We start from the raw sequence: 14,371 nt of genomic DNA, 5'->3' as shown, positions 1-14,371 counted from the left end.
TCGTACTGTAGTTGTGGATTTGCAACTGCTACATTGGTGCAGAATTGAAATTATTTCTCCAACATGTAATACAGCTTTAATAATACTTTAATTAGCAGAAATTGGGCTACATTTCAATATCTCTATCTCTAGAATTTACACAGAATGACTTGGGAAATAAACTTAGCGAATGGCAGTTTTACGAGTGGAAACAGTTTGTCGATATGAGAGAATGGCCAGATTGGTTTGCTAGTTGACCAGCAGGACATGGACATGTGTCCAGTGATAAAACTATTTAGATTCATGTACACCGATCAGGTATAACATTGTGAGCAGTGCCAGGTGAAGTGAATAAGACTGATGAGCAAGCAGCAAGTCCGGTCTGCAGTGGTCAGTATCTATCAAAAGTATCCTTTAAGTCCTGTAAGTTGCGAGGTGGGGCCCATGGAGGATCTGCTGCTATCATCTTGGTGCCAGATACCACAGCACACCTTCAGGGATCTAATGGAGTCCATGCCTCGACGGGTCAGCGCTGTTTTTGGCAGCAAAAGGGGGATCGACAAAATATTAGGCGGGTGGTCATAATGTTATGCCTGATCGGTGTAACTCAACATCAGGGTAAAGATATTCTGAAAGCGAATTTAGTGCTTTATTAGAAACCATATTAAACAACTACTCTATCTCTTACGATGCTTTTATTAGTTTAAAATGACATGACAACCACTGAGCCCCCGATGTTCTGCATCAGCTCAGTTACGAGAACAACGTCAGCAAAACTCTGATATTAATACTGCAGGGTCAGAAAGGTGTAATTCCAGTATGAACTCTAGAGTACTGATGGTCAAATAACTCCATGTTCAGCTCTACATGATGTAAGTAAAAATGAAAATAATAATATCCTCTCAAAGGATGTGTACCATGAAGAAAAATCTTCCATTTTTTATTATATATCCATATAGCACGGAAAAAATCACGGGTCTGTGTCTAAACCATAAAGACTGGAATTTCTATACATTTCTACACATTTTCGGGGGTCACACCAGATGAGAAAAGCTTTTTTTTAATATTTCATTTATCTTTTATATAATATATATTATGTATTTATATTTATATTATTTAACATTGATATTTTTCAATACACTTCTATATATATGTTTTCATTTATTTATTATTGATATTTATTATTCTTGTTATCTGAAACAGAAGAATTAATAAATTAATTAATTAAGTTAATTAAGTTAATTAATTAAGTTCTGTCTTATCTTAAATTATATTCTAAAAATTATAGAAGTGGGTTCACAAACTATCAACCACCACTATCAATGATATAAAATCAAAAAACCTTGCTTTTGGTATAAAATAATGTAGTTTATTATGATTTCTCCCAAATGTACACGACAAATGACCTTGAAAGAAGAACGAACTAATCAACAACTCTAACAACAACAAACGACAAAAAGCGCCCCTGACTGAGACTGACGCTTTAGAAATCGAAGAAAGATTATGAGGCACACGTGAAAAAGACAAGAGGCCCTGCAATACATCTCCTGCCAGATCAGCAAGACTAAAAATAACTTTATTTCAGAGGAAAGAACCAAATCTGCAGAAAGGATGAACGAGCTGTGCCTGGAGCTAACATGACATCAGCAGTTATAAACACGTTTAAGAGCCTGCGCAAGAGACGTTCTTAGTTACGGGAACCGGCAATGCAGAAACTGCACACCAAAATCAATGTGAGAAACTTTACGGGATAATACAGCAAATTACATATGACCCTGGCACCAGGTTTCCTGTTTCAGTATGTCTGCATGTGTGTGTGTGTGTGTGTTCCTTTACTCACCTATGAGCGCCTGAAAGAGGCTGCTTCTGAAGATACCCATCACTCGCAGAATGGCAGCTTTTAGCTGCTGCTCCTCTGGCTTCTTCAGTTTGGAACAGTAATCCTCCAGCAGCCCTAACGCTCGGGCCGTATCTGCCAAAACAGCCGCACAGCATCATTGTCACCGAGATCACAAGGGATTATTGTTGTCATTCCACATGACGATTATTATTCCTTAACATCCATCTTTATACCAAGGAGCTGATGAATTCATGAATCTGATTGGTCAGAAGTTCTAATACGTTATCACTTACTGCGTCATTCGCTTCTAAAAAAATTTTTTTTACAGCAGATGACCCACGTAATCTAATCCTAATTACAAACAGACTGTTATTTAACAAACACGTAACGTAAATGCTGATGTGGTGAAGTTGATGGCTGTTGTAGAAAGGACATTATTTACATTTACATTATTTACTGTCCAAATGAGGATGAGGTTCCTTTCTGAGCCTGGTTCCTCTCAAGGTTTCTTCCTCAGATCATCACAGGGAGTTTTTCCTCACCACCGTCGCTCATTAGGGTTAAAATAGGGATGAAAATGGTAACTTTTATTTAAACTATATTTAAAATCTTTTTCCATCTCTGTTTCTCTACTTCTGTAAAGCTGCTTTGAGACGATGTCCATTGTAAAAGGCGCTATACAGATAAATTGAATTGAACTGATGTTGTCAAGTTCCTCAGTCCCTGCTTTTTTTTTCTTTTTGACAAAAATATACGACGAGTGAAATTGTGTGTGTGTGTGTGTGTGTGTGTGTGCGTGTGTGTGTGGTGAAAGAGGTGTGGTCGAGCATCGGGCTGGAGATGGAGAAGAGGCAGGTTGAGCTGGCACAGGTAACACCACCTGTGTGTGATTTTACTCATGTGCTTTGTATGTCCTTTCAGGCCAGGTATGGAGAAAAGCAGAGTGGACTGAGCCGACCCAAGACACACGACACACTTGTGTCGACTTGAATGTGACCGTAAGAAGCCGCGAGTGGAGCGTTGACTGGTTTTAGAGGGAAAAGAAAGGAAACAAATAAAAAATAAAAAGGAAGCAAGAAGCTTCTTGAGTCCTCCTTCTCTCTCTCTCTCACACACACACACACAGTGGGTTGTACAGTACAGTGCACTAATAAATTAAAAACATTCAGGACATGCTGAAAAGAATCCGCTTTGCATCACAACATCCTGTCACTGATTATTTTCCTCCACCACCAAGTTTTTTGTATTCTATATTTAATCTGTGCATTTTTTGCCCTGCCTACACCTTTCGTACAGTTATTACTGAGCAACTTACATTACAACTCCGTCATGTGACACTTGTTTCACTGTATCAGCTACTTCTTTTAATCTCTCAGGACCTGTAGCACATCCAGGCTTTTCATCTGTTTTCTCAAGATAGATGCCAGACACTAGATACCTTTAATATCTTTACTACAGTTACTGAATACTTGGTAGAACATACTATATCCGGCAAATGAAATGTAATAATTAGCAAAAAATAAAAACCGTTAATAAATAAATTCGACTTTGATAAAGTTTGAGAGAGCCGATAGTGAAGATTAACTTATCGTAACATGATGTTTTTAATGGCTTTGTGTATCCTGACATTCAGAGTTGTTTGAACGTACTTTTCGTAGTAAAGTACTGAACTGAACTGGTATGAAGCCTGGACTCTGAGAGTAAAGGTTATTGGACATTTTAGAAGAAGTCATTATTACCCTGCAAATCCAATTCCCTTCGCTCGCACGCTGGATGGCACTTATGGTTTCTAATGTCTTTTAGTCTGGCAGAAAAGCTTTGTAAAAACTTTACTTCCCCTTGGCATAGGCTATTAAACCGTTGTGATATATGAGACATGAAGCTTATGACACTCGAAGTCCATTCTGGAGTCTATTTATAGTCCCTTGGCTGCATCGTGCATGTACACTATACTCTATAATTACACTTTGACAAATATTACATCTTAATGCAAGTTTAAATAATCACATAAATGAAAAAGTATATGAAAAAGTATATGCTTACAATGGGACTGATTACTAGACATTAATGTGATCTTGTTTTGTGAGCTCACCTCTTTTCCTTAAAGGCATGCTTTCTTCTTTATATCCAGGTGAGACTGCCACACAGATGTTTCCCCTTCATCGGTTTGATGGCTTCGGAAGTCTTGGGCCAGTTGGAAAGCTTTAAAGTACTGAGTTATTGGCCAGTTTCGCAGCTGCAGTCGTGCAGCCACGGTAGATGGCATTTAGCTCAGCTTGCACTTTTGAAATCCAATAGACTGAGACAGTCGTCATCACATCACGCAAAACAGAACTTAAGCCCCATCAGCACAGAGTGACCCCGTGTGTGTCCGCTTTGACTGCCATGAATTTGTACACCGACATGCAGGAGTATCCAACTACGAGAGATTTGGAGTGAAGCATTTTACTTTACAAGAGAGCGGTCCATCTTTTCTCCACCATTTGGGCAAGATCATCAAAGTTGCTTTGATGCAGGACCTTTATTCTTCGCCAGGCTTTGATCACTGCATCCATAAGGCGTTTCCTTTTAGCTCTAAGTGTCCAGACAAGGGAAGCCTCCTGGGTCACAAGTTGATAAGAGGAGATTTTGAAGTGAGACCCAATCACGGCTCGAGGAAATATTAAAGGCGCAGTGGTGCTGGTCAGTGCTGGGTGGATGGGTTAACGCTGTGTACACTCTGAGCAATTGCAGGACATCGAGTGCAGTCCTGTGTCAGTCGTCTGCACAAGTTTCATGGAGAACTTGAATGGAAAGTCGTAAACTCAGACACTCTTATTTCCAACCAGCTGTTATGTAAACTCATTTAAATGGCTTGTTCCATTCAGCTGAGCTTTTGTGCCAAGTTAGGGCAACTTGTCCTGAGACAAACACCAGAGCTGTCAGAAGTTATGGCTTATTAAAACATTTCGCAAAACAAAACAAATCGAGGAGCCAGGACATTTTGCAGAAGTGTCAGTGTCAGAGTGGACTTTCCTCGCAGCCTCTGCAGATCCTCCAAACGGACAATTCACTCATAATGATCTTCAGACAGAGGAAGCTAATGTCAATCACCTAAAGTGCAAAATAACATATCTAGCTGCACACATGATGGCGTGTATGCAAATAAACAACATCCGGATGGTTGGATTATTGAAGCATCCTGCTAGTCAGTGGGATCGGGCTAATTTCAGCGAGCAAACAGCAGCATGTCGGTGCGACGCCTGTCGGGAGACACCTGCAAGTTTAAAGCTAGCACACTAAAAACCTAGACCCATCAAAGTCCCAAACCTTTACAACATCCTCTTATCTTCATTCGTGTGATGAAGAGTTACTTTACATTTGTCCCGTCTCTCTTTGGCTTCGTCTCTGTCAGGCTGGGATTGTAGACTCTCTACGGCGAGTGCAGCAATTTCAGCAGCAGCAGCATCACCGATTTCGCCTTAGCAACCGGGGGCTGGTTCAGTACGCTCCAGCCGTGATTGACACTCCTAATAGCCAATCGAGTGCCACGTTTTTACCCGCTTGCGTAAAAATCCACCAATCGTGTCATTCCCGAGTCTCAGTGTGAGAGTTCACGGTAACATGTGGTTAGTTATGGCGGCGCCCTATGCGGTTTAAAGAAGCGGAATAAATAAGAAAAGGAATGTTATTATCACAACTGTCTATTATAACTAACTAAGTGCAAGCAAGGTAAGTGATAATAAAACGAGGCATGCGCTCATTCAAGGGCATTGTTGATAACGTTTGAGCGAACTCTCATGTAAAAAATACGTAAGGTAAATAAACGCCATTAATTAAATAATTAACTGCTCATTAGCTAGTACTATATGATTTGTGTGTGTGTGTGTGTGTGTGTGTGTGTGTGCATCGATCTACCCAGCCTCATGTCTTTTTCATCATGTTGTGTAGAAACTGGGAAAAATGTCCATGAAAGACACCAGTCAAGGGCAGCCAATGTCCAGAGCCATGATCATGGAAATGCTGTCCAAGAGATTTGAAAAGCTACCAGACTTTGACAGGTAGGGAGCCTGAACTGCTTCTCCATAGCTGCCCTGACCTCTTGGATCGTTGTCCAGTTACATGTTTTGCATAAATCTGAATCAGCCGTCTTTCAACAGGAAGCTGTACACATATGGTCCGGTTTATTTGGGTGCCAATGCTGGACTTGCGGGTCTGATCGCAAACAGTTTGTATCGCCGTGCGCTCAATGTCACTCAAGGGCGATTTACGTCCGGTCTTCCCATGTCTGTCCTTCCTTTTCTTACAACTGTGGCATTATATAACGCAACTGTCAGCAACCCTTTATTAACAGGTAAGAGCTTAGTATCAAGGTAAGAGGTGAAGAGTAAAAACTGTTCGCTGATAAGTTATTTCTGATTTCTTGTTTTTTTCCAGGTGACCTCAACTGCTCAAACTGTGCCCTGCTAAGAGGAGCTTTAGTAGGTGTAGTAGGTGGTGGAATATACCCCATTTTGTTGGCACTGCCCGTCAACGCTGGGCTTGCAGCAAGGTGCGTTTATTTTTTTATTCATGTGGTAGACACGTCTGTCCAGACTGTTCTAGTGAACCTCTGGCTGTCAGACGTCTCTATTGCAGCCTTTCAGTGCTTTCATCAGTCCTCACACAAACATCTGTTGAGTCTGTTGAGTCGCGGTTTCCTCCTGCTTTCCAGAAACATGCTAGTTAGTGTATTCATTTTTAGTAGTGTAGGTCTCATAATATTGGTCCTCAAATTTTAATTATGCACCTTCAGTTATTTTAAAGTTAAAAAAAAATATATATATATATATATATATATATATATATATATATGAACCGATCAGGCATAACATTATAACAGGTGAAGTGTACATTTTGTCCTCAAAGTTGATGTGTTAGAAGCAGGAAAAATGGACAAGCGTAAGGATTTGAGCGAGTTTGACGAAGGGCCAAATTGTGACGGCTAGACCACTGGATCAGAGCATCTCCAAAACTGCAGCTCTTGTGGGGTGTTCCCGGTCTGCAGTGGTCAGTATCTATCAAAAGTGGTCCAAGGAAGGAACAGTGGTGAACCGGTGACAGGGTCATGGCTACTGTTGCTCAAATTGCTGAAGAGGTTAATGCTGGTCCTGATAGAAAGGTGTCAGAATACACAGCGCATGATGGGTCAGGCCTGTTTGGGCAGCAAAGGGAGGACCAACACCATATTAGACACGTGGTCATAATGTTATGCCTGGTTGGTGTATAGTAATGGTAATATCCAGCAACAAGTGGGAACTCTTATTTGAGAGTGATTTTACATAGTGAATTCTCTTTGCATGTTACTGGGTGGAATGGTGTTGCTATGAGTATCATTGCCACCTCATAGCGCAACGGTCCCCAATTCAGGTGTGAGCTTGTGTGGAGCGTCTGACCATTTCTCCCAGGGACTACGCAGGTTTACATCCATTGTTCATTCCAGTAAATGGACTAGCTAAACTATGTCAAACTGTGTGAACGTGTATGTTCACCTTTTACCCAGTGCTTCTAGGATAGGTTCCCAATTCTACTGCAACACTGAACGAAAATGTGTTCATAAATGTTTGGACCTATTTCATATACAATACATCCTTATTTCCCATGCAGGTACAGCAGTGCTCCAATGCCAGAGAAGGGGAACATAGTCCGCTTCTGGATGACACTGAGCAAGCCCATTGTGAGGAAAATGTATGGTGTCCTATTACTACAGACACTGTTTGGTACATATTTAGGCTCCAAGAACTTTGAGATCTACGTGAAGATGCTTAAACTGTCAGAATCAGAGCGTGAGGACCTGCATGACTAAGCCAATATCTTATTCACAATTTATGTGCTGCTGTTTTTCTTTACTGTATCTAGAAAACAGACCATAAACTATCGTGTTGTTTATTGTTGGATTTTTCTGCCGTTGATACAAGCTACTAAAGCCTAATGCACCGAGTTGAAAGTCCAATCTCATCATTTCCCCCATTAATAGACGAGCCTAATTAACAGCAAGTCCAAGAATAGCTGTGATTGCAGACCAGTTATTAATAATGCAGATGGCTCATGGTGGAAGCTTTAGAATCTCATGTATAGATCAAAAGACGCAGGACAAGATTTGAAAACGTTTTATGAACTTCTGTAACCTCTTGCTGTTTTTGAAAGTGTATTATTTAAAAACAAAAAAAAATCTAAATTCATTAGCCAATTTTCCAATTTCTATGTAAGCCAGACCAAATAAAATATTTTTTTAATGATAAATTGACAAGTTTATTAATATCTGTGCCTTGTGGTTTATGATTATTAACTCTATCAAAAATATAGTTTGATATTTTTCTGGTAAACCTATTTCCCTAAATATACAAAAACACTGAGATAACTATATACACCGATCAGGCATAACATTACGAGCACTGACAGGTGAATAAGACTGATGATCTCCTCATCATGGCACCTACTTCATTTTTTTAAGTAGGCAGCTTTCTAACGTCTGATATTTTGGACAAATCTAAAAAATTTCCTGTGTTTCCTTCAGAGCAAAGACAATCCCATATCTCTGTTCACTGAATAATGAATAAAATAGTAAAACAGTAATCATTATCCCATCAAGGCTTAAAATTTGAGTGTGCAAATTGGTCATTGTAAGAGAAATGGACACAAGGGTTTTGTTTGTTTTTTTCACATTTCAAGCATTCCAGCACTGACACATGTTAGTGCAACATATGAACCCATCATCAAAATGGATATATATTTTTTGGGTGGAGGAATCATAAGGCAAGCTAATGGCAACATGTTCGTTCTGTGCATCTCCACACTCCGATTTACTGAGGGTACAAGGAGAAAGCATCCAATCATGCAATTTATAACGCTATAGGGAACTTTGTTGGATGTGTTTGTTTTATATGTACAAAGTATATTAAACTTTCTGGAAGACTTCTAATGAAATTATATCACTGATGGTATATACATAGGCACTTCAAACAAATTTCATTAAGCTTCATTAGGAACTTCTAAACCCATTTGAAAATTCTCTCCATTATGCTATATTCTCACACATCAACCAAGCAACCAGAAACCATTCATTTTCGATGAGGAAGCTGGCAACTTCCTGCAACATGAAAGAGACATGGCTATGTCTATCAACATGACAAAGTTTAATTTCCCACAAACTGGAGCAACTTGTTGGAAAATTAAGTGGGAATATGCTAATTGCACCACCTGCAAGGATGCACTACATGGCCAAAAGTTTTGGGACACCCCTCCAAATCATTGAATTCAGGGGTTGGGCTCGGCCCCTTAGTTCCAGTGAAAGTAATTTTTAATGCTTCAGCTTCATACCAAGACACATTGGACAATTTCATGCTCCCAACTTTGTGGGAACAGTTTGGGGATGACCCCTTCCTGATCCAACATGACTGCACACCAGTGCACAAAGCAAGGTCCAGTGTGGAGGAACTTGACTGGCCTGCACAGAGTCCTGACCCCAACCCCATAGAACACCTTTAAGATGAATTGGAGAGGAGACTGTGAGCCAGACCTTATCATCCAACATCAGTGCCTGACCTCACAAATGCACTTCTAGAGGAATGGTCAAAAATTCCAATAAACACTCTCCTAAACCTTATGGAAAGCCTTCCCAGAAGAGTTGAAGCTGTTATAGCTGCAACAGGCGGCCAACTCCATATTACATTCATGTGCATGTAAAGGCAGGTTTCCCAAAACTTTTGGCGATTTAGTTTATTTCTACAACAACCAGTAGCAGGCACACCTACTGGAAACTTCAGAGTACAACAAACAGCAGTGATAAAATTGGTGTGTGAATGTAGCATTACTTATGCACCTCCAAAAAAAGGCAACAACAAATACTAAACTGCAGCTTTAACACCGTTTTGTTCTAACGAGAGAAAGAGGGAACCACTGCCACAGTACAAAAGTGAACATTTAGTGCATACAGCACTTCTGTAGGTTTAATCTAATCTAATATCCAGTTCCCCTTTGGTGCGTCAGGTGAATCACACTTGTATGCAGAGCAAAATTACTGGGCTGAGCATCTAAACAAAGAAGCCTGGCTTCAAGCAAACCATAGAAATGCAGTGAGAAAGCCATTAAACTCCGATTAGAGCACACTGCAGGAAGTCATGATGCATATTTTTGGTTGCATTTAACATTTTTATAGACACAAGCTGCCAAAGTGACTCATGAGAAACAAAAGGATCCAAGGCACAGAGCTCTAACCCAACAGACATTGTTATTAGGCTTTATATGACCTAGCAAACAAAAGGAGGCAAAATGCTGTGTGATACACAACATGTTTTAATTATAAATATATAGTTTTAGTTATTTATATAATTACTGATTCTCATGGTTTATCATTTATTATACACTATATTGACAAAGGTTTTGGGACATCCCTCCAGTGTTTTTTTTCCCCCCTCCCCCAGGGGTTAGGCTTGGCCCCTTTGTTCCAGTGAAAGGAACTCTTGGGGATGAATTACAGCGGAGACTGAGACAACAGAGGCCTTCTGAGACAAAGGAGACCTTCTCGTCCAAATGCACTTCTAGAGGAATGGTCAAATATTCCTATAAACACACTCCTAAACCTTGTGGAAAGCCTTCCCTGAAGAGTTGAAGCTGTTATAGATGTGAAAGGCTGGACCAACTCCATATCACATTCATGTGTATGTAAAGGCAGATGTCCCAAAACTTTTGGCAACAGAGTGTACATCACCAGCCTCCTGATGAGGTGTCTTAATTCTACATCTTTCAATAACTACATTTAAACCTAATTAATTGAGTTTTCAGCCTTAGACAACGCTCAGTCATTTTTTTGATAACTAAACGCTACTCCAAACCAAATTAAAAAACAATTTTGCAACCAAATTAAATCAGTATGAAAGCACCTTCCTATGTCTGGACCATCACAAGTTCTTTGTAAGCAAGGTCCCCCAACCCCACAGCATACGAAGGGCAGACAGTATGTTTTCATGGAAAAGGTTTATGGTTTACACCCCCTTATGTTTCAAGAATACCACTTATTACCACTCATTATCCACATAGGAAAGAGGGAGGATAACACTTGAGGAGAATGAAGAAACTGCTGTTTAAAAGAGAGAAGAGGAGAATGGTTAATTATAGTTCAAAATGACAAAGCAATGTACATTACACAAGTGTTGACAAAAAATAGGATTTATTTGCAGATATTGATTCAAAATGCTAAACAATCTCTGGATTTCAAACACACTGACTTATATACAACGCACTTCTTAACAAAATACAGTCACACATTCCCAAAACAAATCGTCCATATTTTCTGTTTGTGAAGATGAAGCCAAAGTGTTGTTAAACATATACTCTGCTGCAATGGTTTGCTGGCAGGCACAAAAGATCAGGAGCTTTAACCCCTGCTACACTGATACTAGAAAAGTGCATTTTTTTAATATATATCAAACAAAATGCAACATGATGGAGTACCAGTAAAAACTTAACTTACACTGCTTCTTGTACTACCTTTTTTAATTTTACCAGGCCATGTAGCAAGCTGCTGGTCCCGTTTCTTCAGCTTTTCCCCCACAGCAAATCCACTTTAGCATAAAAAAAAATAAGGGGCTCCATGAAAAATGTTCTTCAGGAAAGTAGTGACGTTTCACAAAGGGCTCCACTTGAACAAAAAGAACGGTCAGAATTGTTTAAGTAGCTCTTCGGCTAGGCCAATTACACTTCTGTCTTTATACCAAAAAATGCCCTTTGTGAAACATCACCTATTTACATCATTTCAAAAACAATTTACAAGTACAAATTAACCCACTATAATATCAACAAGAGCCAACTACTGCATGCATCATAAGCATGGTCCAATGTGTTGAATTAAACAAATCTTCAGTTAGCTTCAATTACAGCAAAGCTTATTTACAAGTTGATACTGTGCCGTGAACTGACAGAACACTGCAGCACATCTCAGGAGAAACTCATTTCTGTGCAGTCTTCAACATCTTGATCCTTACCATAGGTTCTGGTAGTCATGGATGCTCTGAGCTCCGGTCACCCCACATGGCAGACCAAGCACCTAGAAGAAAACTGTCAACAAGTTTAGCAGTAACTTGTATTCAAATCAGTTTCTACATACATGCCATGTCTCTATTTTGTACAGTTAATCTGTCATTTGACAAACTAATGCCGTGATGTCCGACACGCTGCTCATTACATTAGTTCAGTCTCAGGAAAACGCAAAATACTTGACCCTACATTTTAAGTGAGGCGCTTGCACTCTCTGCACATTTGGTGCAGAATTCCACAGAGACGTGGTCTTTGTCCACATGCAGACAGACACCGCCTGCCGTATCCTTGTCCTCCACCTTCACTCTCTTCCTCGGCATGGCATAATCGTGGTCGTTCTCGCTGGGTTCCTGGAAAAGCGACGTAGAGAATTTCATGCCGTTCACACCGCTCAATCGAGACAACAGCTGCGCCAACATGCTCTCATTGGCCAACACAGCTCTTAAGTACCTAGTCTCATTTTCGAGTTCTTCCACTCTTTTGCTCAGGCTGCCGTTTTCCTGCTTGAGAAGCCGGTTTTCAGAAGTCAGGGCTCCAACACGCTGCTCTAAGCCGTTCAAATACTCTTTCTTCTTCAACCGGTTCAACCTGGCTGCCAGGGCATTCTTATTAATGTTACACCCAGAAAGGTTTTGCAGCTTCCGTCTCCGAGTCGAACCTCTGCTGTGGGATACGCTCAAGTCGGACTCCTGATCCGTCTTGTCTTCTGCATTTAGACCTAGATCATCCACATCAATGTCTCGGAAAGGAGAAAGCACGTCGTCGTCTAAAGCCCAGCTGAAATCAGATGTCAGGAGCTCGTCTAGCCCCCAGTCATTCGAATCGCTTTCTGGTGATGAGTGCTTGCTCACACGTTCGGATTCGATGTTTAAGGCACGGTCACATTCCTCAGAAGGACTTGAGCACATGGCGTCCACGCCTTTACTCACAAGTCTTCCTCTTTTTCTGGTTACCATTGGGGATTCCTGATCTGGTGAATTATGGGGCCCTCTGCAAGATTACTTTCTAAAAACAAAAGGCAAAAACAAACAACATATTTAGTTACTGTTCATGTTTATATACTAAATGCGCTGTGGTTTGTAGAACGGACTAGTATTTTTAAGGCAACTAGATCAAAGCTACTGTAGTATTAACAACGCTTTATTAACTAGTTATAACGACTTCCAGGTGGCTTTAGAAGCCTCAAACGACTAAATGTTAGAAATAACACACGAAATACCAATCACTCCACTTTCCAAATATTTAAGAGAGTTAAGACTGAATTTTGCTAATAGCTTATTGCTAGCTACTTCGTTCTCACAACCGCCAAACTAGTCGGCTTTATTAACTTACCTATACATTTCCACATTACTAATATAGATAAGATAAAGGACGATATAAACAGTAGAACCAATCGAGGTTATATTTAATTACGCGGAAGGGGATAAAACTAGCCGCCTCGGTTCGTCGGCTAGTTGTTTACGCTAGCTTTGTTACTGTAGGCCGCGTGCAGCCGCCATTATTACGGCGTGATGCAGCGTTTTTTAACCGAGACTCGTCTAAAGACTTTATATATTACAGTTCACTCACCCTCGACGGTATTTCACGGCGTCTTTAAATCGTGGGATAAAGAAGGGAATTCTCACCGCGCCGTTTGCAAAAGAAATAACGAATGAAATAACGAAAACGTCGACGTGCCGGCGCTCCACAACCACGACGGAGCAACAACGCAGTGTGTGCGCACGGACCTAAAATGGCGCGACAGGAAGTATCGCGAGACCAGCGATAGTTAGTCAGTTGAAAATATTTTACTTAAATTTAAATATTTCACATTTACATTTTTTTTAGATATTAATATTCTGTATGATAACAAAACGTTGATTATTATGTTGACCCATGAAATTGTTCTTTTTCCCCCTCCGTTCCCGTTCGTGATTTAATTAAGTATGGATGTCACGAGACGGGTTTCGTAGCAGTTAACATTAAAACTTAACACGGTTCAGAAATTAATGTCATCTCGATATATTTTTAGCCTTAGATCTTCGTTTGTGTTTGTTTACTTTGAAAAGTGGCTCCAGGGAATTCACGTGATTTCATTATTATTGTATTTTAGTGTTGTCGGTTCTCCAGAAGATGGCGTTGTTTTCTCCTTTGTGCATCATAAACGCTAAAGCGCTAGCATTATCCTGTTACACCCTTTACCGCAGAGGGGTTTGTTTTATACATTATATATATATATAACTGAGAAAATTAAAATGTGTCATTATGCCCCACAGATGTGTATAAAATGCTGACCTTTTTGGCTGTCTGTTGGTATCATATACCGTATGGAAAAGAAGATACACCGAACAGGCATAACATTATGACCACCTTCCTAATATTGTGACGGTCCCCCTTTTGCTGTCAAAACAGCCCTGATCCGTCGAGGCATGGACTCCACTAGATCCCTGAAGGTGTGCTTTCAGCGGTCAGCATGTCAGCATCAGGATGAATGGTCTGCAGCAATGCAGCCCCATACAC

General features: G+C 40.3%; 3 protein-coding genes across 26 annotated transcripts in view; 1 reads left to right on the top strand and 2 right to left on the bottom strand.

Moving 5' to 3' along the window:
• The window catches only part of dlg2 (discs, large homolog 2 (Drosophila)), a 228,577-nt gene extending 223,334 nt beyond the window's left edge, over positions 1-5,243 (bottom strand). For all 23 annotated transcript variants that reach the window (XM_058411078.1, XM_058411085.1, XM_058411081.1 and 20 more), the window contains exons 1-2: positions 3,912-5,243; positions 1,820-1,951 (exon numbers count right to left, since the gene is read on the bottom strand). In XM_058411078.1, coding sequence (XP_058267061.1) covers positions 1,820-1,951; positions 3,912-3,930 — 151 coding nt within the window. In that variant the 5' untranslated portion in view covers positions 3,931-5,243. The remainder of the gene's footprint in view (positions 1-1,819; positions 1,952-3,911) is intronic.
• Positions 5,244-5,384: 141 nt separating this feature from the next.
• On the top strand, positions 5,385-8,764 carry tmem126a (transmembrane protein 126A). The gene is made up of 5 exons (XM_058411122.1): positions 5,385-5,530; positions 5,750-5,859; positions 5,959-6,152; positions 6,236-6,350; positions 7,445-8,764. Exons 2-5 carry the CDS (start codon positions 5,762-5,764, stop codon positions 7,641-7,643), a joined length of 606 nt encoding a protein of 201 aa, XP_058267105.1. The 5' UTR covers positions 5,385-5,530; positions 5,750-5,761; the 3' UTR covers positions 7,644-8,764.
• Positions 8,765-10,989: 2,225 nt separating this feature from the next.
• On the bottom strand, positions 10,990-13,600 carry crebzf (CREB/ATF bZIP transcription factor). Of its 2 annotated transcripts, XM_058411118.1 has the most exons (4): positions 13,442-13,600; positions 12,062-12,877; positions 11,821-11,893; positions 10,990-11,400 (listed from the first exon to the last, which is right to left on the bottom strand). In XM_058411118.1, exons 2-3 carry the CDS (start codon positions 12,826-12,828, stop codon positions 11,836-11,838), a joined length of 825 nt encoding a protein of 274 aa, XP_058267101.1. In that variant the 5' UTR covers positions 12,829-12,877; positions 13,442-13,600; the 3' UTR covers positions 10,990-11,400; positions 11,821-11,835. The 2 variants fall into 2 exon arrangements, with proteins under 2 accessions (XP_058267101.1, XP_058267102.1); XM_058411119.1 differs by lacking the exons at positions 10,990-11,400; positions 11,821-11,893 and having other exon boundaries at positions 12,084-12,222; positions 12,323-12,877.
• Between the last annotated feature and the right edge of the window lie 771 nt (positions 13,601-14,371).

This window comes from Hemibagrus wyckioides, linkage group LG16, assembly GCF_019097595.1.
Source record: "Hemibagrus wyckioides isolate EC202008001 linkage group LG16, SWU_Hwy_1.0, whole genome shotgun sequence".
NCBI lineage: Eukaryota > Metazoa > Chordata > Actinopteri > Siluriformes > Bagridae > Hemibagrus > Hemibagrus wyckioides.
Note: the sequence above shows the minus strand (reverse complement) of the source record. Positions and strands in the feature narration are given on the sequence as shown.

Excerpts from the sequence above, each read along its gene's own strand:
- tmem126a (XM_058411122.1), top strand. The coding sequence starts at position 5,762 with ATGTCCATGAAAGACACCAGTCAAGGGCAGCCAATGTCCAGAGCCATG. Across the intron at positions 5,860-5,958 it reads AAGCTACCAGACTTTGACAG|GAAGCTGTACACATATGGTC; the intron begins GTAGGGAGCCTG and ends GTCTTTCAACAG. Across the intron at positions 6,153-6,235 it reads CAGCAACCCTTTATTAACAG|GTGACCTCAACTGCTCAAAC; the intron begins GTAAGAGCTTAG and ends GTTTTTTTCCAG.
- crebzf (XM_058411118.1), bottom strand. The coding sequence starts at position 12,828 with ATGGTAACCAGAAAAAGAGGAAGACTTGTGAGTAAAGGCGTGGACGCC. Across the intron at positions 11,894-12,061 it reads GCAAGCGCCTCACTTAAAAT|TTTTCTTCTAGGTGCTTGGT; the intron begins GTAGGGTCAAGT and ends ACTTGTTGACAG.